The sequence below is a fragment of the Anas acuta genome, chromosome 3, assembly GCF_963932015.1.
Source record: "Anas acuta chromosome 3, bAnaAcu1.1, whole genome shotgun sequence".
Classification (NCBI taxonomy): domain Eukaryota; kingdom Metazoa; phylum Chordata; class Aves; order Anseriformes; family Anatidae; genus Anas; species Anas acuta.
The window spans coordinates 110,856,557-110,869,319 of record NC_088981.1 but is presented as its reverse complement, the minus strand read 5'-3'; the positions used below and the strand labels follow the sequence as shown (position 1 = coordinate 110,869,319).

Below are 12,763 nucleotides of genomic sequence, written 5' to 3'. Positions count from 1 at the left end.
ATGAAGCAGACTTCAGAGACTAAGAGTCTGCTCTTAGTTTCACAAAGGTTTTGAAGTCATGGTTTATTGTGCAACGTTTTTAAGTTGGAGTTAACTTTTAAAGTTTTATTTTCATTGTGTAACTTTTGCTTGGCTAAGAAATGAAAACATTATTTGTTTTTCTAATCTAATTGTTTCCTAGGTTAACTTCTCAGCCTGGTGCTACACTACCAAATGGACGTAGCTTATGTAAGTGTATTACAGCCAAACCTTTAGCATCTATTTTTACATTTAATGATTTTATGTCAATGGTTTTCGGTTGCATATATTCTTAATAACTTTACTTAATAAGTTTACTGATTACTTGTTTTGACCCAAAAGTTTACTGTTTTGGCTCAGTTTCCTTCTGTCAACATCTTGGATGCTCTCTATGGACATGGGGAACATTCTCAGATGAAATTCCATTTCTCTTCTCAATTCAGACCTCTTGGCCATGATCTCGATGTCTTCCTTAATTACCAAATTTACTGTTAGGGACTAATTTTGGCCTTCCTCTCCCAGCTGGTCTCTTTAATTTACTTACTCTTTTTGCTCGTTTAAGATTTGGCCTTCTGTGGTTCTTAACATTACTTACTCCGTTATTGCTCTAGAGAGACCTGCCTTGTCTGCAGCTCCTCCTACCTTGGAACAGCTTTCCTCTGCTTCTACTGTTCAAACTCACCATCTCATTTCATAACTCAGCTAAAACCATGCTGTCTTTCATGTCCCCTTTTCATAAATGGTCTCATTTAATTCTGTGTTGACTCTCTGTAAATGTTAACTCATTAAGCATTTTTGGTATTTTTTTATTATTTATTGTGGTGCCTAAGGAACAATCAGGAGTGGGATGCCTTTTTGTTTGGCACTGTACAGAGTAGCTGGTACATTGTTTGTGAAATCAATGTGTTGTATCTGACCTTTTGATATTGCATTTGGAGGACTCAGAATTGAAACTGGGGGCCAAGTGTGCATTTTAGTATTGATGTTGACTTAAAAAATATTGAGTGGATATTTGAATATCAAATTTTTATCTTAAAATAAGATCTATAATATAAGGACACAAGCTCGAGTCTGAAGAAATAGCTTGAAAAACAATTTTGATAGGAATTATATATATTTCTTTAGTGTATATAAGGGTGCTCGTATTGTGCTCCTTAGTTACTTCTGGTATATTGTTCTTGTTAAGTATTCTGCTTATTAATTCTTGTTTGTGAAAATGTTGTTTCCTGCATTTTAAAGTAGTAATACAAATTTCTCTTAGCTCTCAAAAGCCATCCCCTTCGAGGGGAAAAAAAGGGAGATGGGGACCATGCTTGCATGAACGGAGATATAGAAGTCAGAAAAAGTTGTCGGTCCAGGAAAAACAGATTTGAAACTTTGAATCAGAGTTTATTGTTTGATCAGCTAGTAAACAGGTATGTGGGGATACTTCAGTTGTATTCACAAAGCATCGTGATGATTTTTAATGAAGTTAGAAAACCCTGTCTTCCAGTGCCATCTCTGTGTTTGACTGTGAGAACGTAACAGCGTGGAGGCAAGCCAGGTCGTGGTGTGAGTTAAAGGCTGGCTCCTGTGCTGCCACTGCCAACGTTACCCATGCACTAAATGCAAAGTAGCTTACTGGGCTTGTGCTGAGGAGTAAGCTGCTTTGTGTTTACCCCTGGATAAAACCGTGTGTGTTGGCAGTTACTGCAGAGTGCCTAACGTGCTGGAAATCCACACCCTGGTTTGTCTCCTAGTAACCTGTTAATGTAGTGATACCTAAATGTGATGTAAAGTAGTAATTAGCAACAGCACTTGGAAAGCTTTCTAGATCTTGCCTGTATGATTTTGATCATAAAATATCAAAAGTGTGTAGCTTTCTTTTTTGTTGTTTTTTTATTTGTTTTCGTTTTTTTTTTTTTATTTTTATTTTTTTTACCATTTGTTAGTAATTCACACAGGATTGGTGTCACTTTTTGACATTTACTGTGCAGACAAAGTAGGTCAGAGAGGGAGGCACGGTCTGGTCTGAGCATAGGAATGGGAGCCAGAAATATTTTGGTGAAATATTATTTCTGTGTGGCCCTGGGCAGGTCACTTAATGTGTGTCAACTTTCCCACCTGTAAAATGGATTTTAATAGGCACATCTGTGAGAGATCGCTTGCTAGTGCTTGAAAAATTATTTATGCATAAACATTTAATTGCCAAGTATGATCTTTATTGCTAAATGTATTCTGTTGAATTTTTAATTAATTAAACATTCTTTTCAATTTACCTACTACTTAGTATCAGTTTACAAATTTATATTCAGTTACATTTGTTTTTCTAGTTGCAGTTCAATTTCCCCCCCCTCTTATCAACAATAGGAAAAAGTCTACCATGAAGATGGTAATTTGATAAGATCATGGTACTCAAAATCTACATGAACTTCTTCTGATAACAGTGTGTCCAATAATCATTGGAGGTTTTTAAGAACGAGTTAGATAAACATCTGTCAGCAGTGATTTAAGTATTGTTTAGTTTATTCTTGCCTGGCAAAGTGGGTGGATTTCTCTAACCCCCGACCTGCAGCCCTGTTTTCTTTGATACTGAGTTATAGCATAATTTTACTTGAAGTAGTAGATGTCACACATCACAGATACTTGAGAAGAATTGTTTGAAATGGAGAAGGGCACTCACAACAAAATCTTGACTTTTTTTGACATCCGTGGCCTGAGCTTCCATGGACTACTTTCTAGGCAGGGTTTCACTCTTCAGATTTACTTTTAAACAGCTTGAAAGGAAGGAAGTGAAAATTTCTGCCTTCTTACAATTACTATACAGTTATAGTAGAATTCCAGAGGAAATCTATTACAATCACCATAGAGAGCAGTAAATAGGTGGTCAGAGCAGGTGGCCAAATATTTGCCTTACTTTGCGTAATTCCCTGTTGTTTTCTTCCTTAGCAATAAAGTGTTTTGGACAAGGTTCTAATTCACATACCAGCATTGTTTTGCAATCTGTTTACAAATGCTTCAGATAATGAAAATGTAGTCTAATTAAATAATAGATGAGAAGTGGTAGAGTAATGAGCTCAAATAACGAACGTTGAAGCTCTAGGTGTTACTGATCTAACAGTTCTAAAATCCTTTATTTATTGGTGTCTCTCTGAGACCAGGGTAGGAGAATATGTAGTTTACAGGGTGGAGACATTGACTGCTTTCACAGTATAATAATTAGTGGATAAAAAGCTTGACTATCTTACTCTGCAGATCTGACACCTTCCTAATCAGTTACAAAGTTGTATGCTACAATCTGCACTGAGCAAAAATAGACTGGAAAACATTATAACCTAATTTGAACCCATAGCATCAGCACTTCTTCTTATGCATACTTTCTAGTTTATATTCTGTAGGTTCATCTTTCAATTTTCTTTATTGCAGTTAGTGTTGTACTTAACTGATAGATTCAGGAAGTGACCTTAAAATTTTCACATATTAAGCCATTTTTATATTTAGTCAGCTTGCAGACCTTGGAATAGCCATAACAGACCATAAAAATAGATACGTTAAGCTATTGGGTACTATGTGGAAAGTTCTGCATGCCTACTATTTTAAGGCTGATTTTTATTTTTTTCTCTATTTATTTTGCTAACTGTTGCATATATTTTAGTACTGCCGAAGCTGTCCTACAGGAAATGGATAATATTAACATCAGGAGAAATAGGCGGTCTGGGGAAGTAGAGCGGCTGCGAATGTGGACAGATACAGAATTTGTAAGTGCAGTGTCTCATCTCTTGGATAAATGTACTATGAAAAGGGGAACATGTTTGTTTTTGTAATTCCTATGCTTTTGTTGGTAGCTCTGCCAAAAGGTTTCAGATCCTCATCAGCAGATAACATTAAAAAACTTGATAAACTCAGAAGAAAATTCACGGAAGTGATATGTATGTTGGTAGAATGTTAAACCTGATGAATTGACTGCCGTGCCCTCATGATGTGCTGTGGTGGTCCTCCTTTGGTTTGAAGCATACGCAGGTAGTCTGAAAACAGGACCAAGGGCTGTTATCTACTTTGTTCTCTAAAGTAGCCTCATACTGATTACTAACGATGTATTAGATAGTATAGAGGGGTTTATTTTACCACCCATTAAATTTGAAAATATTGTTTTTGTAGCCTACTTGTGGAAGGCTCTGTTGAAAAAACAGTTGGGGGCTAGAAATTGTATGTAGTATTACTTCCTGAACTGTGGGCAAACAACGTAAGTCATGTGGGACAGTTACTGACAGGGATGTATGTTACTTTTATTACAGGAAAACATGGATATGTATTCTCGAGTAAAAAGGAGGAGGAAATCACTGAGGAGAAATAGCTATGGGATTCAGAACCACCACGAAGTGTCCACAGAAGGCGAAGAAGAAGGTATGGATTGTATAGGATTATAAGGCTTTGTCTGAAATAACTGTACAACAGAGCTCTCCTGAATATAAAATAGCAATATATTACACTACAGAAAATAATTTGGTTTTGGATCTGGATTTGGAATTATTTAATTGACCAATTAATAAAAGTATTGTAGGTAAGTAAACACCGAAAAAGTTTAAAATTTAGGGATCTCTACAAATAGTTTTCTTTAAACAAAGCAATCCAAGTTTATCTGAAATAAGTAGAAAAAAGCTTGGTTTCTAAATACGTGTATTCTACATTCCCTTCCTCTTGTTTCCTGTAATACAAAAATAATGGAAACTTTCCTCATATTCCCTGTAACAGTCCTCTGTGTTGAAATCAGGATGTGGTACATGTAGCCCACAGCTCTGCATGTTCTAATTGACTCGCTATTTCTCATACAGTGGATGACTGTTACCAGAAAGACTGTGTAATTGTCATCTCTGCATCTTACTTTTAATGAAAATATTAATTAAAAGTCTCTATTTTCTACCCATCTACTAAATTTTAGAAAATGTATAGAAACTATTCTATTTGAAATTCTGAATTCCTTTTAAAAATGGTTTGAAATTGCCCAGTGGGTTAAAATTTATTAGAGAATGAAGCCATAATGGCCAACTCTAATGGCATGATCAACAGTATGCTTGGTTTCCTTAGGAAACCAGACTCAAACTTGACTTAAGGGATCCATACAGGACACAGTGTAGTGTCTTTTGATTTTGAACTAAAACCTTGCTGTAGGTTATTTGGTCTTTTCTAGTTAGTAAGAACACAGTCTTAATTCTGAGGTCCAGGGACAGAAATAGTGTTCATATTAATAGATGGATCTATGTGGTAACTTTATTATAGTGTGTTGCTTTGGTCTGTGTAAAAGTGATACTGTGGAACTTAAAATTAGAGCTATTTTTGTGCTATGTCAAATATTTGATTTTCCCAGGCAGCTATGGGAAAAGAGAGAGAAGAAAGGCATTTTCTTAATTTGAAGGATAATTACTGAAGGAAACAGATGACAGATATTTGCAGTTCATAGCTAAAACTAATTTGGTTATACTTTTCTTTCTGTTGTTTTTCCAGAACCTTCTGTGGGAAACTGAAAGAAGTTTTTACAATAGTCTGTAGATTTGTCTTGGTCTTCAAATTCCTAGTGATTTACAAATCAGTGCTAATTAGTAGGAGGGGGATAGTTCTCAATGGCCATTAAAATGTTTAGGGTGAGGATAGTTCAGGCATCAAGAAGATGACTTCTGAAATTTTCTCTCCACCCCCCACCCTCCCCAACAGAGTCTCAGGAAGAAGATGGAGATATCGAAGTAGAAGAAGCTGAAGGAGAAGAAAACGACCGACCGTATAATCTAAGACAGAGAAAAACTGTTGAAAGATATCAGGCCCCTCCAATAGGTGAGTAACTAAGACAGTGCTTGTACAGTTCTGCTTTTCTGACTTCCAGGAAACACCACGGGTGTGGGAAGGGAAATTGGATAACTGCTCCTTATCCCTAAAAGAGCTCCCATGCAGTGTTTAGTGACTTTCATTCTTGCCTGTTTTAGTTCACCATGTGAATGTGACTACTGAGAACAGTGGTTAAATGTGGATTTTGGTAGTATCTCTCGTGCTAGCTGCCTCATTGGACTTTGCACATACTGTCATACACTGGGCTCAGGGTTGCAAAGAATTTGTTGACAAAAATTGAACTCCACCATCTAATAAATAATGACATAGCAAAGCTGCTGATTTCTTAAAGCTGCTGATTTCTTTGCCTCTTGAGTGATAAAACTAATTCATAACTAGAGAAATTGCATAGCGGCGGTTGCCACATTTTGCAATGATGAGAAATTTATTTTCTTAATTTGAGCTAATGGAGAAAACAGTGATAAAATTATTGGTAAGGGAATAATCTACTATTTTTGCAGCTGCATTTAGATTAGTTCATTCTTTTTTAACTGATGTTACAAACCTGTAACTTCTCTTACTCAGTGCCAGCTCACCAAAAAAAGAGGGAAAATACACTGTTTGATATTCACAGATCTCCTGCGAGAAGAAGCCATATCAGGTAAATGTCAGTCTTTTGGTACGTAGTTGTTTACTCTCCCTAAGTATGGTTCTATTAGCTTCTGATTTTCAAAATATTCTTGAGTTGTATGTTTTCACTCATGAATACGAATGGATCTTGAATTGTATCTCAGGTTCAAATCCTGATCAGCATACAGAAGTGAATTTCACAGCATTTCATGAAGCTTTTTTTAGAAGCTTTGTGATGAGCAGTCTGGAAAGTGACTGGAAATGGTTGTTTTGCCACTACTGGAACAAGAATTCTGCACTGCACACCAGATTTTTCTGTAAAGGCTTTTATTTAGTGTTCAGTTCCAAAGCAGCAGTTTAGATAATGTCCATTTTCTATTCTACAAGAAAAACTAAGTGAGAGTAATGTTTTTTTTGTTTGTTTGTTTTTCTTCTAGTTAAAGTTCCATCTGAGTAGTATTAGCAATTTAACATAAAGTTAACCAAACATGATTTTTGACTTGGATCTTTCGTGTCAAAGAAGTCTGTAACGTAGAGTTCTCTTGTGAACACTCAAAAAGCTTTATTTAGCAAAATAGCTGATTTTTTGTAAAAGCAAACTTACTCAAAGCCTAAAAAAATTTAACTCTGTAGCAGGATCTTAGGGTTCTACAAGTTTCTTTGTAATATAAATAATGTATAATTTTGAGGAGAATTTTATTGCTTGTAGTGTATGTTTTGTTGGATGATCTCTGAACTTTTAATTGCTAGTAAAATGTAAAGAGTTTGGAGGCAATTATCGCTTTAGCTTTAACATGTTTATTGCTTCTCTTCAATTTTATCTGTATTTCTCTGTGTATTTTACACTCCTGTAGAAGTTCTCCCCAGTTGAATAATGTTCTTTTTGATACATTTATAAATGCACTTATTTTTTGATCATTTTGCTGAAAATTGTTTTGCCTAATTTTCCTTTGGCAAAAAATAGCTCATCAATGTATTATCATGTTCATACAAATTATGAAACTCTCACTATATTCACTAAAAAGATACTAGTTTTCCTATTAGCTGATTCTTCTTAGTTCATGCAAAAAAAAGAGCTTTTTTACACACACGAGTATTTTTGTGTAGAGGATGTAATAATATGCATTATCTAGTATTTTGAAAGAGTATTCTGAAATACTGTCATACTACAATAAGAAATGGGTCATGCATACTTTGAACAGTAATTTTACTTGGATTCAGAAGTTAAACTAGCGTAATACTTTGTAAAGCTGCTGCTGTTCTGCTTTAACCTCATAAAAAGAGAGCATATGCTTTAGGAAGTATGGAATATTTTAAAAGAATAGAGGAAAGCATCAAACTGAGTAAGGAGACCTTGATATTTCTGTTATGATAGAGTTGACTAAGGGTTGGAAGTTTCTACGTATCTGTTTGAACTCAACAATGTAAGGACTGAATACTTAGTCACATTTGTTGAAGTAACGTGGACTGGATTTTATAGGGATCTACTGCTATAGGAATGTTCATGTTGATATCGGACATCCTTGAGACAGTAAAAATGACGTTTCTGCCCTGTTCCCTCCCTCCTGCTCCCCGGGTATTTTGATATCTTCTTAATAAAACAAAAGTTTGCGTGTGTGTTAAACGTGAACAGTACTGTATTTGATGTTACAATTTTGTTTTTATAAAAAAATCAAAACAGGCTGTACAACTCTGAAAAGGACTGAGCTTTGTATTTCTTTTGCTATTTAAATAGGAGAAAGAAGCATGCCATTCACAGCAGTGACACCACTTCGTCAGATGAAGAACGTTTTGAAAGAAGAAAATCTAAAAGCATGGCCAGGGCAAGAAATAGGTATCAAAATATCTTTGGTCGTTAGGAGTATTTATTTTTATTATTCAGCAGAAAATAATCTGCTGAAAATAAGTTAGTGTTCTATCGGTTCTGCAGACTTTTTTGATTCTACCTTGGATTGGCTGCAGCGATAGTGTAGGAGTATTGCTACTTACATATTAACGTAGATTTTGAAGTCTTGAAGAGATGATTAGCAGTAGTGATAAAAAAGATCCAAAGATTAAAAAAACTATTTTCTTTTTATGCTCTTCTTTTTCCGTCTCTCGCTTGCAATATCATTCCTTTTTCCATCCTAATGAGTTCCAAAGACATGTACAACTATCAAAAGTGTAATTGCAAATGTAACTGGTATGTTACTGGTACCTTTCTTTCTCCCTTACTCTGTATATTTCGCCTGGTTTAATACCTGTGTAAGGACTTGAAGCTTCTTTGAATATGCTGAGAAACTGAATCAGGTGCATATGATTAAGATTGATCTGAGAGTGCACCTTTTTTGCTTAGCTTTTTTTGTGTTAAATCAAAATAGTCTTGCTCTCCAGAATGAAATACATATATGCAGGCATAACGCTATCTTTAAGGAACTACTGTATCTGGAACAATAATTACCAAAATAAAAAGATAAATTTGGTTACCTCATCAAACCAGGAAGGTTTTTTTAGGTACTCTCTGTTTTTATTGATACACAGAAGAACTAGTTCTATAATTCTTTTATCTCAGTCTGATAACTAACTTTTTTAGTAATAGTTTTGAAATTGGATGAGTAAGTTTAAGTGATTGGATGAAAATTGGTTAGCTTGATGTCTGTTTTAATTTAGTGGAGGAAGCCATTCAATCTCTTGTCTCTGTCCATTCCCTCAAAAATACTAAAACAGAACAATATTTTTTGTTGTTGTGGTTGAACAGGTGCCTACCTTTAAACTTCAGAGCGGAAGACTTAGCTAGTGGAATCCTACGAGAACGTGTGAAAGTTGGGGCAAGCTTGGCTGATGTTGACCCTATGATTGTTGATAAATCGGTACGTTCAGTTAAAACTTCTTTTTCCTTCCCCCAGTTATGCATAAGCAGAATTCACCGTAGTTTCTCATTAGAGTTGAAGTTAATTCATTATATACTCATTGGTCTATTTTAATTGTTCTAAAGCTGTTGTCTGTTTATTATTTTGGGCTATAAAACATTTGCTTTTGGCCTGTAGCTGCCCATCAGGCTGCATACATACCATCGATCAGCTCAAATACCAATTTTTCAGCTGTATTTCTTTATTTAATATATTTATATAATATATATATAGTGGAAGCTGTGTGCAGAAACAGTGCAGAAACAGGTGTATTGACCACATGGGGTTGTCCATGGTGCTAGCAACGTTGGTACTGTGCGGACTTCAGTCAGGATGTTTGTGTGGATCTTCAGTATCCTTGCTGACAAATCCGACTGAAGAGAATGTAGTCCAGGAACCCTCAGCCTGGCTTAGCAAAAAAAAAAATAAAATTTAGAAACGATGTACACTAGTTTATGATGTGTGTTTGTGGAGAAGCTGCTGAATTAGTAGTAGAGCTGAACCACTGTCCAGATGTATTTCAAGTATATTTATGTTACAGTGTGCCTGGGTTTAAAAATGCTCTCCAACGTGGGCTGGATTTCTGTCCAGGCATCCCTGGCACAGTTAGTTTGTGAACCAGTCACCTGGGTAACTGAGAATTAACTTTTTCAACTTTTTTATACTTGAGACGTCTTTTCATTCATTTTTGATGAATGCATTGCTATTTGCAATTCTTTTTCCAAACGCACTGGTTTATAAGTAAAGGTTTTTTTGTGAAAAGCCATTGCTAATATGGACTTTGCTTTTTTTCCAAGGTGCGTTTTGATAGTATAGGGGGATTGAGCCATCACATCCTTGCACTTAAGGAAATGGTAGTGTTTCCTCTTCTCTATCCAGAAATATTTGAAAAATTCAAAATCCAGCCACCAAGGTAGGTGTATTTGCTCTTGTTGTATTTTGATTTCATTAAACTCTGAAGTATGCTTCCTTTGAAAACACATAGGAGACTTACTCTTTCCCTGAAGTGTTTACAGTTCAAATAGACTTACATGTCTGTAACTCCACTTGTCTATCAGAATACAATAAGCAGTGATGAAGAGTACAAAATCTAGTTTACTTTTCTTGTGGTAAGGCAAACTTCTTTGTGATTTTGTTGAAAGAATTCTCAAGTGTTCTATTAAGGCAGCCTTAGTACCTTGACTTTATTATCAATAAATACAATTATTATCAATAAATGTATCAAATTATCAAATGACTGTTATCAAATAATTGACTACACCAAGCTAAATGCTCATGTTTCTTTTATAGAAGTAATCTCAGTAACGTTATATTATGGTTTTAATGACAATCAGTCACTTCAGTTAGAGATTTAAATGGGTATACATAAGTAAATTGAAAATTTTGAGATATTTTTGTCATTTAAAGGAAATACCTCACTCCAAAGAAGTAATAAAAATTGACTGAAGTATTAACAAAGATATGCTATTTCAGGAGGTATTTAACTAAAGTAAAACAATCCTTTGGAAGCTTAAGATCCTTCTGACTGATGTGCTTTACAAAGCAAAGATCTGCTGATATGAAAGCATAAAACATACATGTCTTAAGAAGTCATGTTGAATATGCTATGTAATAATAATAGAACTTAAGTCTTTCTTCTCCAGGCTCCCTGTCTTCATTATAAAATTTGACTTGGAGTTTTTCAGGAGACGTAAAATAAGTTTGTGACTGTGTTGATCCATTTATCTTCAGGGGCTGTTTATTCTATGGTCCTCCTGGAACAGGTAAAACCTTGGTAGCTAGAGCTCTAGCTAATGAATGCAGTCAAGGAGACAAAAAGGTGGCTTTCTTTATGAGGAAAGGAGCAGACTGTCTCAGTAAGTGGGTTGGTGAATCTGAACGTCAGCTTCGACTCCTTTTTGATCAGGTTAGAAAAAATGCATATTTTTAATATTTATTCTCTGTGTGCTTTTTTGTTTTGTTGCTGCACTGTGTTCTAGGCAGTCCATATTATTTGCAAATGAAACTAAATAAATGTTTTCGTTAATCAGGCAGGCTTTGTCCAAGTTATATATTTAGTTGAAATAATAAAGGAATACTGAAATGACAACATTTTTTGACTTTGAAAACTGAGAGGAAAATGTTCCTGAACTTGTCCATTAATGAAATAGACAAAGTAGTTTGGGTGAAAATTGAAAAAAAATTAATGTAAATCAGTGAGTTTGAGTTCAGCTGGCGTGTTCAAGATCTGCTCCTTAAAGGAGGATGCAGGATTGCATCTGCTATGTATATTTTATTATCCTTTTTTGGCTTGAAAGGTGATGGACAGAAGAGAGTCACATAAAGCAGTGAAACGTAGTTGCTCAAACAAGCTGTTTTCAGACATGTCCAAACAAATGGATAATGGGCAGATAAGATGCTGTTTTCTGTAACTGAGTATAAGGTGTCTCAGTTTATGTTCCCTTTGCTGTCTTCAATCTCCCAAACACAGTAAAACTGATACACTGGTGCCATCTTGCTTATTCAAAGGAGAATGCAGTCTTTTTGCTTTGTCCAAAGCAGTATGGTAGTTGAAAATTCAGTTTTGTTTTCAGAGTACACCTTTTACCACAGGTATTTCAATATGTGTGTTGGTTTAGCATGTTATCGCTTTGTAATCGAAATAAACTGTTTTCAGTGTTAATGGAGTAACTATGAATTAACAGTGAATTCAATTTTTTTGCACACCAGGCATACTTGATGAGACCCTCTATAATCTTCTTTGATGAAATAGATGGCTTGGCTCCAGTTCGTTCTAGTAGACAAGATCAGATTCACAGGTACTATTCTTCATGTGCTACCAGGGAAAATACATTATCTTGGTAAACTCTAAAGTATGATTTTATTCAGTTTCCAAGAAGGATTTTTACTTTTTGCCTAACAGTAGTTACGCTAGAAAGGACAGATTGAGTTTTTATGTTCTGGAAAGTCACCTTTTCAGATTTTCAGACAGACTGCAATTTGCTGGGAATCAGCTTCTAGTGGAAGTGACCTTTCAGCTGTATTATCAACTAAAGATTTCCATAGCTTTCCCTTTGCTTGCTGGTTTTATACTGTAAACAGATTCTGTTACCATGCCAATGGAATAACCTGTTGAAAACACTTTTATTCTAAAATTTTAAATTGTAACGTTGTGTGAATGAACTGCATACCTCTATCCTTTTGATACTGGATGATACGGAAATTTATCCTGAGTTACTGCCATATCGTTTTTTTTTTTTTTTGAAACGTTTTTGTAGAAGTTTACTTTTTGATGTACTTGTCTTTCTGATTGCCTTCAATCTCAATTTTGCCGTGCTTTTTATCACAATGAAAAAATAGTGCATTTTATGGGTGGTGGCATTTTGTATATAGATTTCCTTCAAATCAAATAAGGAGAACAGGAAGGAGACTTTGGGGACAGCAGACTAGGT

General features: G+C 35.1%; 1 protein-coding gene across 5 annotated transcripts in view; it reads left to right on the top strand.

The window, feature by feature from the left end:
- ATAD2B (ATPase family AAA domain containing 2B) overlaps positions 1–12,763 on the top strand; it is an 81,052-nt gene that overhangs the window by 17,591 nt on the left and 50,698 nt on the right. For 4 of the 5 annotated variants that reach the window (XM_068678719.1, XM_068678718.1, XM_068678717.1 and 1 more), the window contains exons 3-13: positions 182–228; positions 1,280–1,433; positions 3,653–3,755; positions 4,293–4,401; positions 5,707–5,823; positions 6,400–6,475; positions 8,180–8,278; positions 9,182–9,293; positions 10,130–10,245; positions 11,064–11,238; positions 12,042–12,130. In XM_068678719.1, coding sequence (XP_068534820.1) covers positions 182–228; positions 1,280–1,433; positions 3,653–3,755; positions 4,293–4,401; positions 5,707–5,823; positions 6,400–6,475; positions 8,180–8,278; positions 9,182–9,293; positions 10,130–10,245; positions 11,064–11,238; positions 12,042–12,130 — 1,197 coding nt within the window. The remainder of the gene's footprint in view (positions 1–181; positions 229–1,279; positions 1,434–3,652; positions 3,756–4,292; positions 4,402–5,706; positions 5,824–6,399; positions 6,476–8,179; positions 8,279–9,181; positions 9,294–10,129; positions 10,246–11,063; positions 11,239–12,041; positions 12,131–12,763) is intronic. The other variant, XM_068678720.1, reaches the window with a different exon arrangement.